The sequence below is a fragment of the Cetorhinus maximus genome, chromosome 5 (assembly GCF_964194155.1).
Source record: "Cetorhinus maximus chromosome 5, sCetMax3.hap1.1, whole genome shotgun sequence".
Classification (NCBI taxonomy): Eukaryota; Metazoa; Chordata; class Chondrichthyes; order Lamniformes; family Cetorhinidae; genus Cetorhinus; species Cetorhinus maximus.
In genome coordinates, this window is record NC_135883.1 from 143,382,261 (window position 1) to 143,407,855 (window position 25,595).

Below are 25,595 nucleotides of genomic sequence, written 5' to 3' on the forward strand. Positions count from 1 at the left end.
TATTTTATGAATAAAGTATATTTTTCAATAAAAAACAGCAGTGTGCAGTACATGTTTAGTTCCAATTTGTTATGTAAAATACATTTTATTTCAACCCCACAACCGTCCGAGATATTTAAGCTCCACTAATTCTGGCCTCTTATACATTCCCAATTATAATTGCTCCACCCCCTCTGGCTGTGCCTAGGCCCCAAGCCCTGGAATTCTGCCCCCTGCACATCTCCACCTTGTTTTCCACCTTTTTAAGGCCACTCCTTAAAACCTACCTCTTTGACCAAGCTTTTGGCCATCAGACCTAATGTGTTCTTTTGTGGTTCAGTGCCATACTTTGTTTTATAATGTTGGCATGTTTTATTGCGTTAAGAAGCTTTATAAATATGCTATTTTTAGATGCATTAACTATCCTAATTTATCAAAAAAATACTGTAACAACCTGCAGCGTGATTCTCATTCTGGGAATGTTGTACTCTGGGAGAAGAGCGGAACCAATTGACTAGCCTAGTGTCATTTAGACCCCAGAGCCCTGCAAATATGTACCAGTCCATCTTGTACTCTGTGTACCAATGTGTTCTGTGTGCATGTGGGACCCTGCTCAGTACTGTGCAAACAAGATGTGTTACTTTTAAGAGTTATTAGAAGAAGAGATGCACAGTGCAAACATGCTGCTTCCTTCCAACTAAACGCAATTTGGGTTTGAGTACCAGGGCTAGCTTTCAATGGAAATATCCATTTTGGCTGAGTTCTGTCCAGTTGTTCTGGATGACAAGGTGTTCCATTCATTGGCAGAGAATATGACTATACATAACTATTGTACCTTCTTGAATAGTATCTCCGGTTGGCTGTTGAAAGTGTTACTGTAACAACTGAAACATTGTTCTTTGTGTAGCCTGAGGTGGCAATGTGGAAAGTTAATTGAGGTGGTATGAAAACGCTGTGGAAATATTTAATATTTATCGCTCGCTCTCATATATTTAGCTGCTGTTCCACTAAAATTTTCCTCTGTTCTTTGAAGGAGTGTGTGTGCTGGGTAATTCAACTGCAGGAAGAACAGTATTTTAGAGACTGAGCTGTTGTGCTGCTTTGAAATACATTTAGGCCTGGGAAGTACCAGACCACTCCAAATGGAAAAACCAGCACATCAGGACCACTCCCATAGCTGTTGCGCTTAATTTTTAAAATACAGAATACTTAATTTATATAACACCTTATTACATCCTCATGACCATTCAAAGCATGTTAAAACCAGAGCGTTTGAAGTGCAAATGTTACTTTTTCTCACACTATGAAGGCAAATCTTCCTTCCTTTACTTTCAGGAAGGTTCTACAGAAAAATGTATTTTACAATCTCAGAACATCCCAAAGTGCCTTACAGCCAATGAGGTACTTTGAAGTGTATGTAGGAAGAACAGCAGCCAATTTACACGCAGCAAGTTCCCATGAACAGCAATGAAATAATGACCAAATGACCTGTTTTTAGTTGTTGGTTGTGGCCTACATATTGATCAAGATACTGGGGAGAAGTCCCCCTACTCTTCTAAATAGATAGTATCTTGGGATTTTTCACGTCTACCCGAGAGAACTTTTTGCTGGCAGTGCACTTTTTTTACTTGCTCTATGGCAAATGAATCAAATCTAATAATAGGACAAAGATTCTGTCAATGTTGTTATATATAGAATGCTGGCACATGTTTCTCTTTTTTTCTTTAGTCAGAAACCACTAGACAGATTTATTGAACAGTAAAAGGATAAATGAATGGCATGGTGAATCAACAATGCATTTACTGTAATTATATACTTGCTTATCCCTCAGCTAACATCACTAAACCTGGTCATTATCACATTGTTGTTTGTGGGTTCATCCTATCTGTAAATTAGCTGCTGTGTTTCCAGCAGTGACCACACTGCAAAAGTATTTCATTGGTTGTGAACACCCTTTGGCATCTCCTGAGGTTATGAAAGGCAAATCTGTTTGTCTTAATTTGTGGCTCTATGGGATTTAAAATGGCAGAGTTATTGTTCCTACAGCAACACTGAATAGAAAACAATTTTGGAATGCAGCCCCTTATGCAGTAGTTTGCTGCTGACCAACTGTCTTTGATGGCTCTCTTCTGTCCCTCCATTCCCTTTGATGGCTTAAGAATGTTTTCTAAAACGGGCAAAGGCTGCCAACTGTAAATGCACATCTGGCTACAGAATTGTCTGTCAGACGGACTACAAAGAACTGTAGTTCCCTATTCTCTAGCACAGAAATGATGAGGCAAATCCATTGATTGCCAGGACAAAGGTGATTTCAAAACAGTGTTTGCCTACGCAGGCTCAAGCCCCTGATCCTGGTTTTATTCCTTATCTAGGAAACACAACATTTTGTCCTGCCAATTTACATCAGCAGCAACCCACTTGAATTTTAATGGGAACATTTCAACAAAACAAACCAGGCATCTGTTGCAATTTACGTATGCTGTCTGATGTAAATATACTGGAGACATAGCACCTGACTGCTATTTTGTCCTTGTGAGCCTAATTTTAATGTTGTGTGTGCAGTGATCATCGAGACCTCAATCTAACCTGCTACAGATCAAACCGCATGTAATCGTTGCATCAGCTACTTGGGCCTTAAGCTCTTGGTTTCCCTCCCTAAACCTTTCTGCCTCTTTCTTTTCCTTTTAAAATGCTCCTTAAAACTTATCTCTTTGAATAAGTCTTTGGGCACACCAGTCCTCATGTGATTCGGTGTCAAATTTTGTTTGATATTGCTTATTTGAAATGCCTTTGGACAGTTTACTACTGCTTTAGTAAAAGTTGCTAACTAATTACAAATTGTTGTTGTCGTTGTTACATAAGCAAATATTTGCACATAGCGGTTTGCGCATCGCGGGGCTCCCAAACAGCAAATAAGACTAACAACCAGATAAAAGCAAAAAACTGCGGATGCTGGAAATCCAAAACAAAAGCAAAAATACCTGGAAAAACTCAGCAGTTCTGACAGCGCCTGCGGAGAGGAACACAGTTAACGTTTCGAGTCCGCATGACTCTTCAACAGAACTAAGGAAAAATAGAAAAGAGGTGAAATATAAGCTGGTTTAAGGGGGTGTAGGACAGGTAGAGCTGGATAGAGGGCCCGTGATAGGTGGAGATAATCAAAAGATGTCACAGGCAAAAGGACAAAGAGGTGTTGAAGCTGGTGATATTATCTAAGGAATGTGATAATAAAGGTACAAATAGCCCTAGTTCTGTTGAAGAGTCATGTGGACTCGAAACGTCAACTCTTTTCTTCTCCACTGATGTTGCCAGACCTGCTGAGTTTTTCCAGGTAATTCTGTTTTTGTTTTAGCCCTAGTGGGGGTGGGGTGGGGGGAAGGGATCGAAATAGGCTAAAAGGCAGAGATAAAACAATGATGGAAATACATTTAAAAATAATGGAAATAGGTGGGAAAAGAAAAATCTGTATAAATTATTGGAAAAAAGGGGGATTGGAAAGGCGGTGGGGATGGAGGACTAACAACCAATTGTTCTGTATTGAATTGTGTTGGAGACTTTTTGCTTTTCCTTTGAATGCTGCCATGGGATGTTGCTACATCCTACTGAACAAGCAGATGGGGTTTCAACTGAAAGGTAGCACCTCTGCAAATTCCCTCAGTGCTGCACTGGAGTGTTAGCCTAGGGTACGTGTTGTATGATTTTATGGGAGACTATGCCACTGTGTGCAGCCCTGCCAGGAGGAAAGAGCTTCTGAAGGCAATGCTGAAGGGATCGACTGAGCATGCAAGCCTCCACACCACGTCAAGGTGGCGATCCATGGAGGGATCCATCAACTTGTCTATCAAGCTGCTTCACGCTTTGAGCCACAACATTTTGACGATGAGGCAAAGTGGCGACGGAGAAGGAAAGAAAAGGTAACCAATCCTGCATGCTGGAACACACTACCTCACGGGGCATATGCTCATAAATCTGGGGGTCGAAAATCAGCTTGATCAGTCACATGACAACCCACGGCAGAAGCTCATGACGGTAAGTAGATATCACCCTCTAGTTGAGGGATAGGCAATGGTGATGATCAGAGTGAATCTTAACCTCGGCTATTACGCCTAGAAATTTGAATGTGCCGACAAATGGGCTTGCAGCGGGTGCAGGGAACCATTTCTGTGCCTGCTGGAATGGACCTGCAGCACACTAATATGTTTTGAGGTTCATCGTCCAACACCTAGAGACATTTACCAGGCAGCTTGACAGAGAGAAAACCTGGGGAAATCCAGCTGCAGACAGTCCAACAACAATGTCCTCTCCCAAGCCAACATGCCCATCATCATCCAGGCACTTCGCCTCACTCAAAAAAAGTCAGCTTGGCTGGCCAGGATGTATCGCATGTACACCAGACACCAGAAGCAATTGTTGCACTCGGAACTCGGTTTGTTTGGGCAGGAGACTCCCAGGGGGACAAGAAGAAATACCTTAGGGATGTCCTCGGAGCATCCCTGAAGAGGTGAAACATTCACCCACTGCACCCCACCCCCGCCCAACTCATGGGAGTTCCTCGCTTGTGATCGCCTTTTCTTGCTGAGTAATCACCTGGCTGGACTGTTAAGTATTTTGCTGTGCTTAGCAAAGGGGGGTTCAGATAACAGCCATACACCATCGTGGCAACTCTTTTGATCTTCTTGCCAAATCATCATTATTTTACTACTTTGAGGTATTAGATGAACCAGCTGCAAATTTATCACCCCAGTGCTCTGTGTGCAAGCAAGGAAGGATGGTAACTGGAAAAACCTTGGCATGTTTGTGAGTGACTCGTTTTGTAACCCAAAGAATTGTGTTTATTTGCCTTTTTAGGCAAATTAAAAAAAGTAAATCCATTGCCACACAACCTTTTGTTGACACTAATGGGCTGCATTTCCTAAGAAAATGCAGACAAGTTCAAATACGGATTTATTTAGCTGATAGTGGGATCTGAAGTAAGTTCCATTGACACACCAATAAAAACAGCGGCAGCTTATCAGCTCAGTTTTACTAATTGCCCCTTTAGCAATTTATTTTTGATGGCAGTTATTTCTGTTATGCACTTTGCAACCCAAAGTGCATGTATGGTGATAAAGGTAATCTTGAAATTGAAGCTCTGTATGAAATTAAAGGTACAGATACTCTAAGGTTACACTAGATTTATTTCTTTGAAATTAAATCTTAAATGCTTTTACCAAAGCTGTTTGTTACAGTTTAATATATTTGCTTTCGTGTTGGTTGATAGTTGAGTTGTAGAGCAGTAAAATGGGTGAAAGATATGACTAGGACTGTGATCGATCTAAAAAGAACGAGGAACAGTTGCATTTAGATTGCACCTTTTTTTATCATAGCTCAAAAACCAAGGCAGCAGTAACAAAATTGTAAGCCACCATGTGTTTCTCACCAGCCCCCACCCACAGTGTACAGCATCTCAAAGAATAGCTTATCTTCCATAAAATTGGAATAAAGAGAGCCCATTTAAGCTACCCTGTCCACACAATCCACTGAGGCTATTTACATCATCCCTTCTGTGGCTCAGTTGGTAGCACTCTCAGCCACGTTGGAAGGTGTAGGTTCAAGCCCCACTCTAGAGGCTTGAGCAGAACTCTGAGCTGGCACTCCAGTGCAGTACTGAAGGAGTGCTGCACTGTCAGAGTTGCTGATGTGACAGTAAACCGATGCCCCCTCAGCTGGCCATCAAAGATCTAAAGATACTATTTTTGAAAAAGAGCAGAGGAGGTTTCCCTCGTGTCCTGGTCAATATGTATCATTGAATTAACATTACAGGAGCAGATTTGCTTTTGTGAGCGCCTTCTGTGTGAAAATTGGCTGCCGTGTTTTCTAGGTTACAAAAATGATTATCCTTCAAAAGTACTTTGTTGGCTGTAAAGTACTTCGGGGTATCCTGAGAAAGGCACTGTATAAATGCAAGTACCTTTTCTTACTGACCTAACTGCAATATCTATTATAATGCTACAGTTGAATCCCCAGGTGAACAGACTAACAAATGGATATTTCTTTTCTTGTATAAATCTTGGCCACGAACACGGACAGTTCCAGTCCACTGCAATAACACCGGGACTGTGATGGAATAGTGCTGACCAGTGCCTATCTGAATTCCCAGGATCAGGTTATTTACACAGAGCTCAATGCTATCATGTTCCCAGTTACTCCAGGAACACAATGTCTGTCTCATTGGCCTGGAAATTGGATAGTGGCTCAATCTGGGCACAACACATTACACTCGCTGAATGAGGCCAGTCACCTGCTGGTTTAATTTGTGTAGTGCTGTTGTTGCCAGTTGAAGCCCCAGAGGCAGAATGCCAATTTTGGCTGGGGTTGGGGGAGGGAACTGAATTTGGCTGGTTGAGACTCTGCTCAAGTTTAGGTGTGGGCAGCAAGCCCACGTTTTCCTAAACATGGGTGGCTCAGCACTGGCTGTGCTCCAAGAAGCCTAATTTTGCATAGGAGGCCTCAAATGGATATTAGGCCCCTACCATATACGTAAAAAGGCCTAATACATGGTTTTATATTTTCTCTTTCTTCATCAGTATTGCGGATGTTGCACTTCTGGCATGTAATGAGTGCTTTCACTGCCTTCCATATTGGAAGTTTAAACAGCACTTCAGCTCAGGAGGTCCTGTACAATCTCCAATGATAGATTGAGGAAACTGGATCAGTATTCTCTAGAGTTTCAAAGAATGAGGGGTAAAGTTATCGAAACTTACAAAATTCCTACAAGGTGTGACAGGGTAGATGTGGATAGGATATTTCCCCCTGGCTGGTGAGTCTAGGGCCGGGGGACACAGTCTCAGAATAAGGGGCAGGACATTTAAGACCTAGATGAGGAGGAATTTCTTGAGGATGGTGAATCTTTGGGATTCTTTACCCCAGAGGGCTGTGGAGGCCCAATCACTAAGCATTTTCAAGGCTGACATCGATAGATTTCTGGATACTAAGTGACATCAAGGGATGTGGGGATAGGGTTAGGGGAGGTGATCAGCCATGATCTAATTGAATGGTGGAGCAGGCTTGATGGGCCAAATGGCCTACTCCTGCTCCTTTTGTACCTATTTTCATCTTAAATGCTGCATAGATACCCATATTGCAACGGAGACACGGGAACATTGCCATTGTATGCCTACATCTCCATGTCCTAACGATGCTCTGCATAAGTTTGGAGATTAGGTGAGTGTTTGATGCAAAATCAGGGACTAGCTCTTTCTCCAGAGATGGAGAGTCAATGTTTGAAGCAGTTAAGATGGTGGTTGTTGAGAGAAATAAAGAAGAGCTCAGATAGCTTTGTCTGAGGGATGTCAGTGGTGCTGATTGTGGGTAGCTGTGGATGAGGTCAGGAGTTCAGAGGAAGTAGAACAGAGAGGGTGACGGAAAGTGACTGAGGATAGGAGTTGTAGAGAGGAGGGAGGACATTTTAACTAGGAAGTTGCGAAAAGACTTGGGAGGGCAGTAGGCGAGAAGGAATTTGAAGGAGAAGTAGGAATGGTGGATCATGAGATGCTTAAAGGAGGATGAGGTAGCAGAGAAATAACAGATCAAAATCGGATTTGCTTCACCGTGATGGTTAGCGCGAATGCTGTAATACAACATATATCTGCATGGGACAATACATCTAGATCTTCACACACACTCTCTCACTGCAGTGAAGCAGTGTTCTTATGCTGCTTTTAGCTTGTCACAAGTTACCCTAGTAACACAAGGTCTCTGTGAGGCAATCCATGTGCTGCTGTGTGGTTTGTGCTGCAGTTTTAAAAGTCATTCCTGAGCACAAATCTCATTACAATGATTCTTGTAATGAGAGAGATTTTTATTTAGTTGTGTGTTCCGTGTATATGTATAGTTCTGGCAGTGATTGTGCTGCAGTCATGCCAGTGAACTAACATTTCAATGTAAAATTTTGATTTTTACTTTGAGCTTTTAGAATATATTGTCTCAGTTAGTGATATATAATTAATTGTGTCAACTTGGTAATCTTGTTCAACCTTATGTACAAACCATTGAAATTTCTGCACTGAGGGCATGTTATGTCCCCTATGCCTATGTTACCCTACATTACAACAATGGACTACACTTTTTGTTCAATGGCCATAATGTAGTTTGGGATATTCTGAGGTCACGCAAGGCGCTATAGAGATGCAGGTGCTTTTATCCTTCATTCTTAGTATTAGCTCCACAATGGAGCAATGTGTTTTAATGTCATTGCTTCACTCCTCCTTCCCCTTTTCCCACCACCCACATCTGTAACCCATATTTGCAAATCCAAATGCATGGTGGGTGGGAGGAATTTAAGAATGAATGCATTTGTTGTACCTCGGGGTGGCTGGCTTAACAGTCGGATTGAATGGTGTGTGAATGGAGCCTCTGATCTTTGTTTTGGGGAATGTTGGGACACCAAGGAATGACATCAAATAGCGGTGGGAATGCGAGCTTCTTTTTGAGTTTTGATAAGCCGATTCTGCCTGGTGTTACTGGGCAAGAACAAGCTGGAAGTGGCAGTGCGCCATTTACCACCTCTACTCTTGCTCTACAACTGGTGCCAATTTCTTCAGGGCCCATACAGCAAGGAGGTCCAGAAACCCACCCTGTTTCGGGTGGGATCCCAGTTATCATATGCAAATTGAGGTTCTACATTGATTTGTGGGACCCTGAATGTTGAGGTGTTAGATGGGCACAGTGTGCACTAAATTAGTGTTAGGTGTTGGGTGATAGGGACTGTAGCAGGCCACTCCAGAAAAGATAGTCTTTTTTGAATTGTATAGAAATTCTTGTGGGCCTAGACTCCCGGTCTAGACTCTCGGTCATATCATCTTCCTCACTCTGCCACAGCACCACCCCCTCTCCACCACCGCCCCCCACCCGACCCCAAGGAGAAACATCATATTGTCTGTGCGGCGATTCCTCTGGAATTTCCATCTCCACCTCAACCGGTGAGCTGCCTTTGAGTACCCAAAGAGCGCTCACATTTTGCGATTAAAAAATGCAGCTCGGTTAGCTCAGCAGGGCTCCTGAAATGGGAAGTCTGCTGCCTGCTGGAAGTCCAACCATAGTTAATGATCGTCACCACCCCCCCCACCCCCGCACTATTTCTGTATTTAAAGAATTGTTCAGTGAATCTGAGGTGTGAAAAGAACAGCATATAATTTATTCTCCATAATAACGTGGTTATTACGTTCTCAGCATAGCAGGATGGAAGACAGGTGCATTCCCAAGATTATTCTTTGTGGGAAGGTAGCTGGAACCAGAAGATCAGTTAGATGCTTTCAAGTGTGACATGAGGCCCTAAACATTGATTCTCACACATGGGAGATGCTATTCAGCAGCAGAGGGAAATGGTGACATTACTTGTGGGCTGGCGTGCACCACAGTGGCTACAGCAGGTTGACAACTGGCACCAATGCTGAAAATAGCAACCCCAGTGACACCTAATAAACACCTCATATGGGGCACTTGTGGCAGAACCTGGCTCCTTTTTTGGATTGGTCTCTTCAGGCAAGCGTAAACGCATCATGTGAAACTATCCCCTCGGCAATGGATTTGCTGCATATCCATCATCTCGTAGATGGAAGTATGTCGACGGCACACAATATTGGCCCAGATTTTTCAGTCGGTGGCTGCATTGGCTGCTGACCACGTTGAGAAATGCAACTTATCTAGTTCATTGGCTGTGGTGTGATCTTCAACTTCTTGCTGCACCATGGCCCACCGACGGAAGGAACAGTGAGGCCTTGCTCTGTGTGTGTGTGTGTGCATATCACTCCAGTGATTACAATCCTTTCTGTAATCTGCCAAGTGAGAGGGTTGAGGTGTATGTGTGTGTTTGATTATAGCTGCCTATGTAGATTTGCAAAAATAACTTCCTGAGCAAAATATTTTATCCCCATCTCTTTACTGCCGCAAAATTCAATAGATTACATTTTCTTTGTTGTTTTTGTTTCACTTTGAACATGAATGTTAAGTGGTGTAAATTTTAATCATTGATTTAAATGCATTGTGCGTTTTTTTTTAAGGGAAGGAATTCAAGAGCCATCGATGATGGAGCAATGAAAGTCTGGGGACGCGCAACAGGTTAGAGTTCAAGGAGCACAGGGACCTAGGAGCGTTATAGGGCAGAAGGAAGTTATAAAAAGAGGGAGGAGTGAGTGTTTTGAATATGTTTGGGTTTACAGAATGTGTAAGTCGTGAGGCTGGCCAGGAGAACATTAGAATAATCTAGTCTAGAGGTAATGAAATGGATGAGGGTTTCAGAGCTGGGCGATGTTACGGAGTTGGAGGTAGGCAGTCTTGTTGATGGCACGGATTGGAATTCAGAAGCTCAGCTCGGCCACATAGCAGGCCAAGTTTGTGAGCAGTCTGCTTCACCGTCAGAAAATGGTCAGGGAGGTGGATGAAGTCAGTGGCTGGGGAACTGAATTTTTGGTGGGAACTGAAGAGGGAGGTTTCAGACTTAGCAATATGTAATTGGAGGTAATTTCTGATCACATTTGCCTTTGGTGAAAGATGGTCTATCACTGTCTTGTTCACTCTTCACCTTGATAGTGTTTCCATTTGATATAATTTATTTGGATGAGTGAGGAGGGTTGCCGTACAATTTGTGCTCCCTATTCAGTGACAGTTTGAAGCAATAAGTCACTATTCCAGTGATCTTTTGAACGCAACAAAGGCTTTTACTGGGACAGGATCTCCAAGCCATGGGGAGGAGTTCAGGTCAGCAGAATGCTGTGGAGTTTTCACTCCACAATATGAATGTTTGTTTATTTTTTTTAACTGATTCCCTATCTTGGAAGCCAGCCTCCAAAGGTGAGGTGCACTCTAGAAAGAGACCTTAGCACTGTGGGTGTACCTACACCACATGGACTGCAGCAGTTCAAGAAGGCAGCTCACCACCACCATCTCAAGGGCAGCTAGGGATGGGCAATAAATGCTGGCCCAGCCAGCGAAGCCCACATCCCGTGAATGAATTATTAAAAAAAAGCACTTTGGTTTTTTGCTTCTCAGGGCAGAGCCACCTGACAATAAGTACAGCATGGTTTGGAGTGGTCAGGGAGTCAGACTGTGGCAGAAATGGGGATCGGCGTGGGTGGTCCAATCGCATGGAGTAAGAAGCCTTTTTCTTGGTGAGCAAGTTTGTGGGTGGCAGCAGGGGGTGGGGGGAGTACTCGTGGCCCGCAAGCAGTGCTGAAAAGGCACGTACCTCTTCCACACAGCTGTCCTCGCCTCCCTTTAGCTGCTAGCTTTTCTGAGGCCCAGGAAACCTGGCCAGCTAATGTTAAACCTGAAACGTATATAAAATTTGAGGTGCACAGCCTCCATTTACATGAGCAACCCTTCTCTTGAGAGCAGGTTGGCTGCTTGCATCAGTTAAAACCAGAAGTGGGTGGTTAAAGGCGGGTTGGGTACCATTTTGAGATTTAAAAAAAAAATTTGAACATCCTACCCAACCCAAATCCAACTGTTTCTGGGAGTTAAAATTACCTGAGTTTTGCATTTATATAGCACCTTTCATTCACAATTTTTGGACATCCAGCGAAATGCTTTTACTGCCAATGAATTGCTTTTTGAAGTGTAGTCATTGTTGGCATGAGGAAAAAGAAAGAAGGCATTTTCTACACTTTTTTTTAAAAGTTGCAATTCTGTGCAGCATCTGATTTAATTTAAGGCTATCATTTGGTTTTTGAGCACAGTGCTTCCAACAAAATAGCTCAACAATTTGGAAGCAATGAAGGGCTTTGCTTTTGCACTGTGAACAATTTTAGCTCGCTGAAGACCGGGGACTGTTTATGTTAAAAAAATGATAATGGTTCAGGTATTTTTCTGGACTTGATCCAACAAGTGTGACTATCCGGAGAGTGAATTTTGCAAGTATTTGCTGCATGCATCTGAACCAGCTGCCTTGAAACTACAAGTTGCTGCTTTTAAAAAAAAAAGAGATCTGAATTGGAAGAGTCCATGAGGGTCAATGGGATTTTGAGCTTGTTTCACAGCATCCATAAAATGAGAAACCAGGAGGAAGCAGTAGAAGAGAAATGGATAAAGTTGGATGAGAATGAACTGATGTACTTACAATAGCTTAAAATTAGAAGGCTTCTTTTTTTATAGAAATATAACCCTCCAAAGCAAATAGAAATTCATGACTAAAGATTGACTAATTCATTGTGCAGTAACTCCAACAATGTGGAAATACACTGAGTGAATTCAGTGAACACCTAAAGGGTGAATAGATGGGATGGAATGTTGAACAAGACCGGCAAAGGTGCAAGGATTTTTTTTAGTAAGGTTATCCTGTCAGCAGTGCTTCCCCCTCCCATCTCTGTCATAGAAGCTGAGTCCGTGTGACTGCTGATGGGGTGGATTTACAGCAAGTAAGGGTCACCAATTCTGTAACATTACCATGGGGTGCAGAGCCCCACAGCAATTGATCATGCCATTATTCATAATTTGGCATGGTCTTTGTTTTCCAATTGCGTGAGGGACTAAGACCTCACTGTCTGTTTTTTTTAATAAATTATCCTCATTGCTAGTTCTAAAATTTTGAAAACTGAACAAAGATCCCTAAAATGGCTGAACCTGTGTCTGTCTGTGACCCCTAAACAAAAGTTTCAGGGAAACTTGCACCTCGTTACCTCTGAGGAGCCACCAATGACCACCTGTGAACTGCCCAGCTCAACTTCAAAGAGAGCTATACAAAGGCCAGCTACATTTAATGCCCCAGACTGGCCAGAAGGTGACTGATGGTCTGCTAAGACAAAAGGCCCCACAACCTTTCTTTCAATTCATAATGGCTGAGAAATCTAGCAATCTTTAAAAACCAGCCGCATTCCAAACAATGGATACGCATCCTTTGTTGGAGACCGGTTGGAGAGGTGGGGGGCCATGTGACATAGACCTCTGGCTTGTTGGACAAGTTAAAATTGCCTTGCTGCGCAGAATAGCTCAGTCTGCTCTTTATTGTCTGATTAGTAGCCTCACAGACAAGGAGCTCTGCCCAGGCGGAACACCTGGCCCCATCTACACTGCTTCTGATGGAAATTCTGTACCATTGCCTACAAGACAGACAGAGATCAATCAATTTCATCTTGTGAAATCGGCACCACTGGGAAAAATGAATTATACAGCATTGGTTTTCAACCAACTGAACTCCATGAAGGAATGCCTCATTAGGCTTATATTCTGGACTCCTGGAAGTGATGTGAAACAATATTTATTTTCTCTGTGGCCTCTGTACTATAAAACCACTTTCTCTCTACCCTTTTACTATATGAATGCGAGGGGGTGATGTTGTGACCCACCTTTCGAGTGTGCAAATAAACTAACCCTTTGAGTTCATCCTATCTTGAGTTTGCTGTGGGGTTATCAATAGAAATTGGATCACACCAAAACTGAGGGGTTGGGAAATACACCACTGCTTGTAAAGGAGGAAGCAAGTGAAAACACCTCTCTGTTATATGGACAGAGGGTGAGAGGAGACAGTTTAAATTAAACCCTCTTCCTACCTGTAATAAGTGTAGTGTTGAATGTCACTGGCAGGTTACTTTCACTGTTGGGAGGTCAGCTTAAACTATTGTCAACAAGGCATTGACCTCGAGACAGAGACCGAGGGCCAAGTTGGCTTATCTGTCACAGACGGTATATTTGATGATAATTCCTTAACAGGCTCAAAGGTAGATTTTATAACTAATGCCTTTTTTAGCCTTGAAGGCTGAAGTCATAAATAAGCTGAAGTGAGAACCTGCAATCTGCTCATGCATTAAGCAACATTCTCCTTTTTAATTTTGTTCTTGGGATGTGGGTGGTTGCCAAAGTTGCCAGTTATTGATTTTCCTGAGTTGCCCTGATAGACTGGTGGGTTCTCCCCTTGGTGTTCCTCTGAAGCGAGTCCCCAGTGTTTTCAGTTTGGGAGGCGGAAGGCTGCTGAGCTTCCACTGAGGACATTTCAGATCACCGTGGTGGTCGACCTTGTGCTGGGTCTTGAGGGCCCGACTGCCGCCTGTAGGATCTCTTGAGTAGGCTGGGTCAATCTGGCCCGGTGTGGCACTATTGATGTCACTGGCAGAGTGGGTGGTGGGACAGCAGGCATCGATCTGAGGATGCTCTCCTGGGGCGTTGCATCTGCTGGTCCTGTCACTCTGTGCCAGAACAGAGCGGCCAAATGGAGTGGCTGTCATCTGAGCTTCAGAGTTGTCAGAAGAGGTGTCACTGTCCTTTCGATGGAGCTGACCACTTAGTCCATGTTAGACAAAATGGTGTGTGAATCCCTGACACAGGTTGTTCACCGTTGGTAGCCTGAGTGCTCTATTAGTACCTGGATCTTCTATAGCCCTCCAGTGAGCAGACACCTGGCTTATCCTAACCCCCCCCCCCCCACCACCCCCCCTCCCCACCCCACTGCCCCCAACCCCCCTGCACTAACTTCTGCACATTCGTGGCCAGTGATTCACCACGTGCAAAATGCCCTCTCTTAGCCTAGCCCCCAAAGCACGCACGGTGTGTGGTATTTGAGTTGGTGCTTGAGGGTGAGATTATGTAATGCACGTTCAGGAATACTGGCTGTCTTCTCTTGAAATGCCTGAGGTATCGCCAGATCTTCAGCCCCTGATAGAATTGGGAGGGACAAGCACCATCTTTCAGTGTGAAGTGAGAGCGGAGAGCAACAGCTGGTGAAAGCAGCTGCACTTTGACATGCAGCATGCACAGTGCCACAGAAGTATTAAGGGAAAGAAGGGGCTAGAATCACAGAACCTGTACGCTGCAGAAGGAGGCCACTTGGCCCATTGAGTCTGCACTGGCTCTCTGAAAGAGCATTCTACCTAATCCCACTCACCTGTCTTATCCTGTATTCTTTCTTTTCAGATAGCAATCCAATTCCCTTTTGTATACCTTGATCGAACCTGCCTCTACCACCCTCAGGAAGTTCATTCCAGACCCCAACCACCCTCTGGATGAGATTTTTTTAAATCACATTTACTCCTTTTGTCAATTATTTTGAATTTGTGCCCTCTAGTTCTTGAAGTTCTCTTGAGTGGGAACAGCTTCTCACTATTTACCCTGTCCATACCCCACAGGATCTTGAATACCTCTATCAAGTCTCCTCTCAGCCTTCTTTTCTCCAAAGAAAAGAGTCCCAACCTCTCCAATCTATTCTTTGCTACAGTTCTTTATCCCTGGAATCATTCTTGTGAATCTCCTCTGTACTCCTAATGTCGTCATACCCTTCCTCAAGTATGATTCCCAGAACTGGATGCAGTACTCTAGATGAGGCCTATCTAGTGTCTTATGCAAGTTCAACATGACCTCTTCATTCTTGTACTTAATGTAGTAATAATAATGTAATAATAAATAATGTCAAAAGACCTAGGCCAGAATTTTCCCGTTGGCGATTTGGGGCCGGGGCCCACTCGCCGACGGGAAAATGACGCAGGAGGAACCCCCGACGTCGTCCCGGTCCATTTAAATCTTTAGGAAAGCAGGCAGACAGCGAAATCAGCTGTTCGCCCGCCAACCTGTCAATGGCCAATTGAGGCCATTGACAGGATCATTAAGCTCATTGAAAGACCTGCCCGTCCAACCTTAAGGCTGGTGGGCAGGTCAGAAGCCCCAGCGGGCTTCTGAAAAACGATAAAACCTCATCCACTGGAGGGATGAGGTTTCATCTCGGTTTTTTAAAAGTTTATTAACGTTTCACTCATATTTATTAACATGTCCCATCTCGTGTGACATTGTCACATGAGGGGGACATGTTAATGTTTTTCTTTGGATGGGTTTGGCCTCCTCCGCTTGTGATCTGTTGCTTGAACTTATGTGCAACTTCTTCTCCAAGAATGAAGGGAATGTGCTAGTGACAGTCCTGTGAGTCATTTAGAGAACGCACACAGTGGAATAGTTCATGCAGAGTCTCGGATGTGAGTTGTAGATTGCAATAGTGATGTGCATGAGAAAGAGGTGGTGTGAAGTATGCTGCACTGACTTGAAAGAGAGTGAAGGAGGAGTAGTGGTCAGTGGAGCTGGGGGTGTGAACAAACAGTAAGAGCTCCATATTGTTACCTTGACAACACTGGTGAGGTCGTTGAATTTCTTTCAGCACTGCAATCATGTCCTGGGAACTATCCTCCTGGCATTGACTTCCTCGGCAATATCTTGTCACTGGCGTACTGGAGGGCTCTTGGTCACTGAGAGGGAGTGGAGAACAAGGTCTCCCTTTTCTGTCCACTACCTGGACTAGGACCTCCAAAGCAGCATCTGCAGGCCTAGCCACCATTTCTCTCCTTCCTTCCTTGGAGCCTGCCTCCCTTTTAAGAGGTGCTGCTTACCTTTTTCTAGTGGCATCTGAGAGGTCCAATTTCTAGCCCTCCTGCACCCCACTCTCAAACAATCATTTAGCCAGTGTATAGTGTCTGGTGTATTGCTGACTCATAATGAGCATGCAGCATAGCTAGAACGTTTTGTGCCTGGGTCAACATGTGTGTACAGCCGACATGTATTTTGGCACTTCTAGCCTATTGTCTCCAATAAAGTAATAGAGAGATTTTGGACAAGCACTAGGTATCCAACAGTGTCATTTTAAGACCATAATCCTAAATCTGTACTTATTTTTGGATACTGTAGTAGAAATTACTATTATCCTTAAGATAAAAGCAAAATACTGCAGATGCTGGAAATCTGAAACAAAAACAAAAATTGCTGGAAAAACTCAGCAGGTCTGACAGCATCTGTGGAGAGGAATACAGAGTCCCAATTTCGAGTCCCAATGACTCTTCATCAGAACTGCATGAAGTGCAATGATTTCAAAGATCTCTATATCGTATCCTGAGTGGGAGTAAATATAAGTGTTTTAGAATAACTGGAGTTAAGGTGGAAGCTGTGTGGCCATATTAAACTATGTATAAAGTCTGCATAAGACCCGATTTTAATTTCTGTTCACAGTTTTAAAAACCGATAAGCAAATGTTCAAGTACCTATTCTTTGTATATCGTCCACTTAGATTGAAAATGAATGTCAGCTGTGGTTCAGCGGCAGCATTTGCCTCTGTTGGGTTCATTTCCTCATCTGGTGACATGAGCACAGAATCTAAGCATGTTCTTCACTGCAGTACTGAGGCACCGTCAGAAATGTCGACTTTGGGAGGAGATGCTAAACTTGAGAAAAAAACATTTTTGCACAACGGTCGGTTGAGGTCTGGAAGGCCCTGACTGCCTGCAAGTGTGGCAGAGGCAGGTTCAATCAAGGCATTCAAGAGGGCGTTGGATGATTATTTGGATAGAAACAATGTGCAGGGCTACGGGGGAAAAAGGCAGGGCAATGCCACTAGGTCATAATGCTTATTTGGAGAGCCGGTGCAGACACGATGGGCCGAATGGCCTCCTGTGTCATTAAAGTTTTGTAATTTTGATTGAGACCCCATCTACCCTCTTGGTGGGTGTAAAAGTTCCCATTAAAACTACTTGAAAAAGAGGGATTCTCCTGATGATCAGGCCAATGCTTCTTCCACAATCAATGCCCAAAACAGATGACCTTGTCATTTACATCATTGCTATTTTTGGGACCATGCTCTGTGCAAATTGATTGCTGTGATTCTTACATTATACTAGTAATTAGACTTCAAAAGTACTTCATAGAATCTTTTTATTCATTCATGGGATGTGGGCATAGCTGGGTGGGCCAGCATTTATTGCCCATCCCTAATTGCCCTTGAGAAGGTAGTGGTGAGCTGCCTTCTTGAAACACTGCAGTCCTTATGGCGTAGGCACACTGAAAATGCTGTTAGGGAGGAAGTTCCAGGATTTTGACCCAGCAACAGTGAAGGAATGGCGATATATTTCCAAGTCAGGATGGTGAGTGACTTGGAGGGGAACTTCCAAGTGGTGGTGTTCCCATCTAACTGCTGCCCTTGTCCTTCTAGATGGTAGTGTTCGTGGGTTTGGAAGGATGTTAAGTTATGAAAGGGAATACAGAAACCCTCTCGTAACATTTGCAATTTTTCTGTGTATTAAACCTTGACAAAAGCAGAAATGTTCCACACTCTTCGCATCACCAAATAAACCTTTACATTTCACCCTTTTTACTTGTTATGTCTTATTCTAATGATAAAAATGAAGCGTTTGTTTATTTTAGCCAGATATACTCAAGGTTATTAAATAGAATTTGATTCAGTTCATCAAACCTGATGAGTGGTATTGTGAGGGTCATATCAGTTAAACTTTGGGAAAACTTGATCTGCTGTGGGGTCAGCATTACCATTTTCTGTTCTCTACTGAACTGTTTTCCAGTTCTCCCATTGTGAGGAATAAAAGTAATCCTTCTCTTGGCTGCTTTCAACAGTCTCTCCTGACTGAAGGCTAATGGTTTTGATCCAGCCAGCTTTGCTATTTGAAGAGATTTTTCTTATGAGGTTCCTTGCTGCCCTTTTAATTTATGGCTTTTGCCTAATTCCATTTCTTTTTGTGCGTGTGGCAAAGTTAAAGGAAGGACTTTAAGGATTTTGTGCGGAGCTGGCAGCATAGTGGTATTGTCACTGGATGAGTATTCCAGAGACCCAAGGTGATGTTCTGGGGGCCCACATTCTAATCCCACCACAGCAGATGCATAAATTTGAATTCAATAAAAATCTGGATTTAAAAGTCTGATGATGACCATGCCACCTGGAGCACTTTGTCCTTTCAACGATCATGCCAAGAATAGGGGCCAGGATTTTTCCTATGGCTGGGTGGGAGCGGGCCGGGGCAGGCGAGCAGCCGATTGGCTCCGTGCCGCCATTTTACATGGGTGGGCCAATTAAGGCCCGCCCAGCGTGATACGTGGCTGGTAGCAGCGCTACCTGTGCAGGCGGGGGGAGGAGGGAGAGTTGGGGCCAGTGCTCTTTTGCGCATGCAATCACCTTGAGGCACGGAGCTGTCTCGGAGATTGAATGGATATGAAAATAATTAAAGAATCGATTTTTAAAACATTTATTCAAACATGTCCTCTCGTGACAGTGTCACATGAGTGGGGACGTGTTTTTATACTTATGAAATTTAATTAATTAATTTAATAAAAGGTTCAGGAAACCTCATCCCGCCCGTGGATGAGGTCTCCTGAAAAAAGCGAAGCCCTTTTCATCTGCCTGCCAACCTTAAGTTTGCACGGACGGCGTTCTTAAGTAATTTAATTAATTCCTTAATGGCCTTAATAGGCCATTGATATTTTGGTGGGCTCACAGCTGACTGGTGCGTGCCCGTCCAACGAAATATTGCAGTGGCGCGCGATGATGCTGGGACGCACGCCCGACGTCATCGCGCATCATTTTACATGTCAGACCCGCCCCTGCACGCCCACCAGAAAATTCTGCCCAGGGCCTAATTCCCATTGAAATAACCTGGGGTCACTTGCTTGTTACCCATCTATTCTCACATTCCCTTGCCTCAACATCATTGTATCTATTAAACACAGTCCTATCCAACAATACTCCCTCATATCAACATCTCAAACAAATTATCCAATCACTTTATCTCATGAAGCAAAATGCTGCAGCCACTGGCATTCCGAGTTGAAAACAGAAAAATACTGAAAAAGCACTCAGCCAAGTTAGCCAGCATTTCAGGTGAATGGCTGGTAGGGTTATTATTTCAGGTTGAGGACCTTTCTGGATGGTTTTACAGATGATCAGTTTTTGAGGAGGAGAAGGGGTGGGGGGCAGGAAAGTGGGGGAAAATTGGGTCTGTGTCACATGAACATCAATTGTCAACTTTTAAAATATTTAAATTTGTGGGATGCGAGCCCAGTTGACAAGACCGGTATTTATTGCCCATTCCTAGTGGTTTGATACAACCGAATGGCTTCCTAGGCCACCTCATAGGGCAGTTCGGAATCAGGTGCATTGGTGCGGGACTGGAATCACATACAGATAAAGGACAGCAGGTTTCCTCCTCTAAAAGAAAAGTAGTTGAGCTTTTACAACAATCTGACAAACTTTGTCATCACTTTTGCTGATAATTCCAGTTTTGTTTTCAGATTTCCCTCAGCACCTTCCATGGTGAAATTCATTGGACAATTATATACGCATTCGGCAAGTTTATTACCGGGCAATGCTACTCAACATTAGTGCCTCCAATGTTTTAAATTCTAAAACCACGAATGAGGGTTTTATTGGAACTGTAGCTAGTGAAAATTGATGAGCACTGGAACTTGACTTTCACTGAAAAACGTAAGGTTAGATTGAATTCAGTTTAGAATGATCAGGCCCTTGGAGCTATGGCACTGCATATGGCAGGTGAGAATGGTCTTTGTTTAGGTGGGGAACAAGAGAGGATTAACGATGATTACAGTGTATTGGTTATGCTTCAGAACTAATAATCATGGGAATAAGTTCAAAACCCACTATGGCAGATTGACACTTTGAACCCTGTTTTTAAAAGATAAATAAATCTAGACAGAGGAAAATGGTGACATCACCTGGGTGCTGCTATGATGATCAGTGGCTATAGCGGTTTGGCAGCAGGTGCCAACACCGAAAGCAACAACTCTCAACGACACCCGGTTACCACTTCGCTTCATATGCAGCATTTTGGGCAGAACCTGCTTCTCTCAGATTAGTCTCTTCAGCCATCAGCAAAAGTATACCACATGAAGCCACCCCATCCCCAACAGATGCTGCAAGTCCATCATCCAATGTAGATGGAAGGTGCTGACGGAAATCGGGAAACAAAACTGGAATTATCAGCAAAAGTGATGACAAAGTTTGTCAGATTGTTATAAAAGCTCAACTACTTTTCTTTTAGAGGAGGAAACCTGCTGTCCTTTATCTGTATGTGACTCCAGTCCCGCACCAATGCACCTGATTCCGAACTGCCCTGTGAGGTGACCTAGGAAGCCATTCGGTTGTGTCAAACCACTAGGAATGGGCAATAAATACCGGTCTTGTCAACTGGGCTCGCATCCCACAAATTTAAATGTTTTAAAAGTTGACAAATGATGTTCATGTGACACAGACCCAATTTTCCCCCTACTTTCCTGCCCCCCACCCCCCCTTTCCAACAGTTCTGCTCCTCCTCAAAAATTGGCCATCTGTAAAGTCATCCAGAAAGGTCCTCAACCTGAAATAATAACCCTACCAACCATTCACCTGAAATGCTGGCTAACTTGGCTGAGTGCTTTTTCAGTATTTTTCTGTTTTCAACTCGGAATGCCAGTGGCTGCTGCATTTTGCTTCATGAGATAAAGTGATTGGATAATTTGTTTGAGATGTTGATATGAGGGAGCATTGTTGGATAGGACTGTGTTTAATAGATAAAACTCAGGCCCAATGCTTTTCTGCACAATGATGTTGAGGCAAGGGAGTGTGAGAATAGATGGGTAACAAGCAAGTGACTCCAGGTTATTTCAATGGGAATTAGGCCCTGTTCTTGGCACGATCCCCAAATTGACGATTTGCCTCTACCTCCCTCCCTTTTCCGCGCTGTCCTACCTCAGGGTTCCTGACCTCCTCAGTTTGCCTGGTCAGCAGGAGGTAAAAGGGAGGGTAGGACCTGCAGGATGGGAGAAGATTCTCCACACGAGCATTCTGGTAATTCAGTAGAGAAGGAAAGAACTTGCATTTATATAGTACCTTTCATAACCTCAGGATGACCCAATGCACTTTGCAGCCAATTAAATACTTTTGAAATATGGTCACTGTCATAATGTAAAATTTGTGACAGCCAATCTGCTCTCCGCAAGATGCCATAAACATTTGCAATAATGACTAGATGATGTGTGTTTTAATGATGTTGCTTAGGGTAGTAATATTTGCCAGGACACTAGATAACTTGCTCTTCTTTGAAATAGTGCCATGAGACCTTTTATGCCCTCTTGAAAGGGTGGATGGGGACCTCAGTTTGACCCCTCATCTGAGAGATGGCACCTCTGATAGCACAGCACTCCCTCAGCACTACACCGGAGTGTCAACTTTTGCCCATTAAGCAATTGGAAGCATGAGTTGCTTAACCTGTCAGGACGGGAATGGAAAACAGAAGTGGGTGTCCTTATTTGCACTGTGAAAATATTTGCAGTTGATTACCAGAAAATTCTACAAATAATGTGTTATAAATTATTAATCTGATGTCCCAATCGAGATGGAAAAGCAAACATTTAGTACTATTTACGCATGGAATTGGCCTTTCATGGATAACTAATATTTGTTGTTCTCCTGCATTCTAAAGGTATTGCAAAGAGCAGATCAAGTGCAGTAGACGTTTCCCAATGACTTCTTGCAAGTGTCTCCAGTTGATGGACATGTTTTGTTTTCTTCACTCTCCTGTCTGCACTTTGCCTCGGGTTGAATAATCCTCTGTCTGTTTTTGGGTTTGCTTTTGGAAGTTGGGCTTCCTTAAATTGCCAGCATTTCTGGGATAATGCCAAGAGGCGTAGGAATGATTGATATGAAAACAACCCATTTGCTTGTTTCCCGTCTTTCACCCCCACACCCTCAGCTTGCCAAAATCATTTAGCCTGGTTTTACTTAGTAAAAGTAAATCAGCCCTGATCTTTGAATCGGGGTGTGCACAGAAGCCAAAGTGATCTGTGAACTCCCGGAGAATGAGGCCCAAAAGATCTTAACTTGTTTGCAATACGCCGACACTGACTCTCTGCTCCTCCTGGCTATGCAAGGAATCTCAATTTGGACATGGAGATTACAGCCACTGTGCTTTGGGGTGGACAGCCTTGCCATCAGACAAGTTAAGATGGTGAGGGAGGGAATACATCAGAAAACAGCTCAAACTACGCTGCTGCCACCACCCACCCACCCACCCACCCCCGACATGTTAACGCTAGCATCTGACTGTTCCTAATTTTAAAAATAATGCCAAAGCATCCTAGCCAAGCCCCCTCTCAATGAAGCACCAGCCAAAACAAATTGCAGCCTCTTTCCCTAATTACTGTTTCTGTGAAGCGCGCTGGCACAGAATGGCTGACTCATTCGGGATGTAACAGTTACTACACTTCAATAATGATCATTGCCTGAACGACGCCGAGACGATTTGGTGATGTGGTCAGCGCTATATGACTTCAAATCATCTTTGTCATAAATCATAAACTTACCTGGGCTTGAATAATCTCCCAATATGTCAATATGATGAAAACCCACCACAGACTTTTGAATTGGTTTAGTTGACAGTCTTTCCGAAGTAACTTATGAAAATCTAGAAATTTGTCATTTATGCACGGCCAATAACGTCAAAGATTAGTGACAATCTTAGCACAACCTATAACTTGGATTTTGCCAATGGAGTGAGGGTACATTTTGTTTTGGAAGTCCCATATGTGTGTTGTACATACTGTGTTTACATAATTGCATGTATTCTTTGCTTGTACATTCTGTTTGCTCATTTTCTAGGGGGCTAGGAGGTGCCTTGAACTGTTTCTGAAATGGGGCAGCCACACACATTCTGTTCAAAAGAAGCTATTGCCAGAGGCTAGTGAAATCTTGCTGCAAAGCAGAAGGCTGTGACTCTCATTTAGTAGGCACGCCATGCTGAAATGTGCCCTACCTATTACATGCCTCATGTTGTAGCCCCAGTACTCACCTGGGCTGGGAGTGTGGGGATCATTGGAAGAGGCTAGGACTATAACAGTGTCAGTGTGAGGCCTGGCCTATCTTAACTTCTGGGTCTGGTTTAAATTTGCCAACCGTGGCTCCTGCCAAAAGCCAAGGAGGTTGATGGTTAGGGTGATGGGTGAGGGCGGGATTTTGGGAGGCAGGAGTCAGCTGCTAGGGACCAGAGGGAATTTTAGTCAATTGGTGTAACTGGTGTAGGGGAGGGAGGTTGGGATTGGGAATTCTTTGTGTTTCAAGAAGGAGTTGCTGGGGGCAGTTGTGATGGTGTGAGAAGCCCTGGATAGAAAAGACCCAAGTTTCCCTTGATTGGTCCAGAGGAAATCCGTGGAGAGTAAAACTGGCATTCCACTTGATCCCGTAAGTTCCCACTCTCGGTAAATTGGGTTACCCCTCCTGCCCCTGCCAGCCCCCCAACCCCTGTCTTCCACAGCATAAATTCAAAATCCTCATCTTTATTCACAAATATCGCCATTGCCTCACCTCAACCTATCTCTGTAACTTTCCCCTGTCTTGCAAAACTGCTCATACCCCTTGTCCTTTAACTCGGCATCATTTCTTAATCCTTCAGTGGCTGAACCTGGGCCTTGTTCTCTGGAACTCCTTCAGTAAACCTCTTCACTTCTCAATGGTGCATCTGCTAATTTCTCTTAATATTTTTAACAATTGGTGCCCGCACTCTTCTGCATGAAGCTCCTTGATAATGTTTGTGGTCGTAAAGGCAAGACATAAGTTTTAGGTTAATGGTGGCGGTTGCATTGAACTTACCTTCATTTTTGGGGTGCTGCTGTAATAAATGTCTTACCAAAATTTGGGAGAATTGAATAGCCTAGAACATGTTGGGTATCCCTTTGCTGATACCAGATATTGGGATGCTCGGAGATGGAAACAATAGAAGCCACAGATAGAAAAACATTGCTTAATGCATAGAATGTTATTAATGTGTGTTCCCTCTCTCTTTGCAGCATGGGTAGGTTCGATGTCCATGGGAATGATTTTCTTCTGCTCTCCCATCGTGAGTGTTTTCACAGACTTATATGGATGCAGGAAAACTGCAACATTTGGGGCTGCTGTGGCCTTCATCGGGCTCATTGCAAGTTCATTTGTCAAGTGAGTTTTGAGCTGCATGTTTCAAATGTTTTGTAGCTTTGATTTATGGTAACTTTTTGTTCCCTGCAGTGCTCCTACAGTTACTTTAATTAAACAAATGCTTTTAGGAGCATTTTTAAAATTGGCTGCTCGCCTATGTATTACAAGTTGAAGTAAAAAATCTTTTGGGAAACATTGGGCAGAATCTTGTTAAGGCTTTGGCGGGGTGGTGGGTGGGGGGAGGGGGGGGGGTCTCACCTCCCCGCTGGAGAGCTGGTGAGAGACGCACACTGCCTCTTTTCGGGAAGGCCCATCAAACCACAAGCCGATCGGGCGGCGGTGAGGCCAGCAGCAGGCCTTCCCCTGGAATCAAGACCCCCGCAGACGAAAGTCTCACCTGCCGTGAGCTGCCAGCCAATCAGAGGCTGACAGCTCTCACACTCAGCAGCGCTGCAGGGGAGGCAGTGGCTGCTGCAGGAAAGACACCTACTGGAGTCCCAGGATTGTGGAGTGACCCAGGTCACAGGTAAGGAATGTCAGGGCGGTGGTGGGGTTTGGTTTGCGGGGTAGGGAGTGCGGGCCCCACCACACACACACAGACACACACACACAGACACACACACACAGAGACACACACACACACACACAGACACACACACACAGACACAGACACACACAAACACACAGACACACACAGACACACACACACACACACAGACACAGACGCACACACAGACACACACACAGACACCCCACATGATTTCACTGTCTTAGGTTTGGGTTAGAATGGGCTTGTAATAACGTCCCATGGAAGGATACCTTGAAGCACTCTCCCCCACAAATCCAAGACATCGGCTCTTTTACATTGTGAAGGAATCTGTGTTTTTAAATTTAATTTGTAGCTTTCGAGGCTGACCCTAATAAAACAGAAAAT

The 25,595-nt window shown here is 43.9% G+C and overlaps 1 protein-coding gene across 1 annotated transcript in view; it reads left to right on the forward strand.

The window, feature by feature from the left end:
- The window catches only part of slc16a10 (solute carrier family 16 member 10), a 130,955-nt gene that overhangs the window by 61,799 nt on the left and 43,561 nt on the right, over nt 1-25,595 (forward strand). Inside the window, exon 2 of the mRNA XM_078542608.1 lies at nt 24,538-24,682. Coding sequence (XP_078398734.1) covers nt 24,538-24,682 — 145 coding nt within the window. The remainder of the gene's footprint in view (nt 1-24,537; nt 24,683-25,595) is intronic.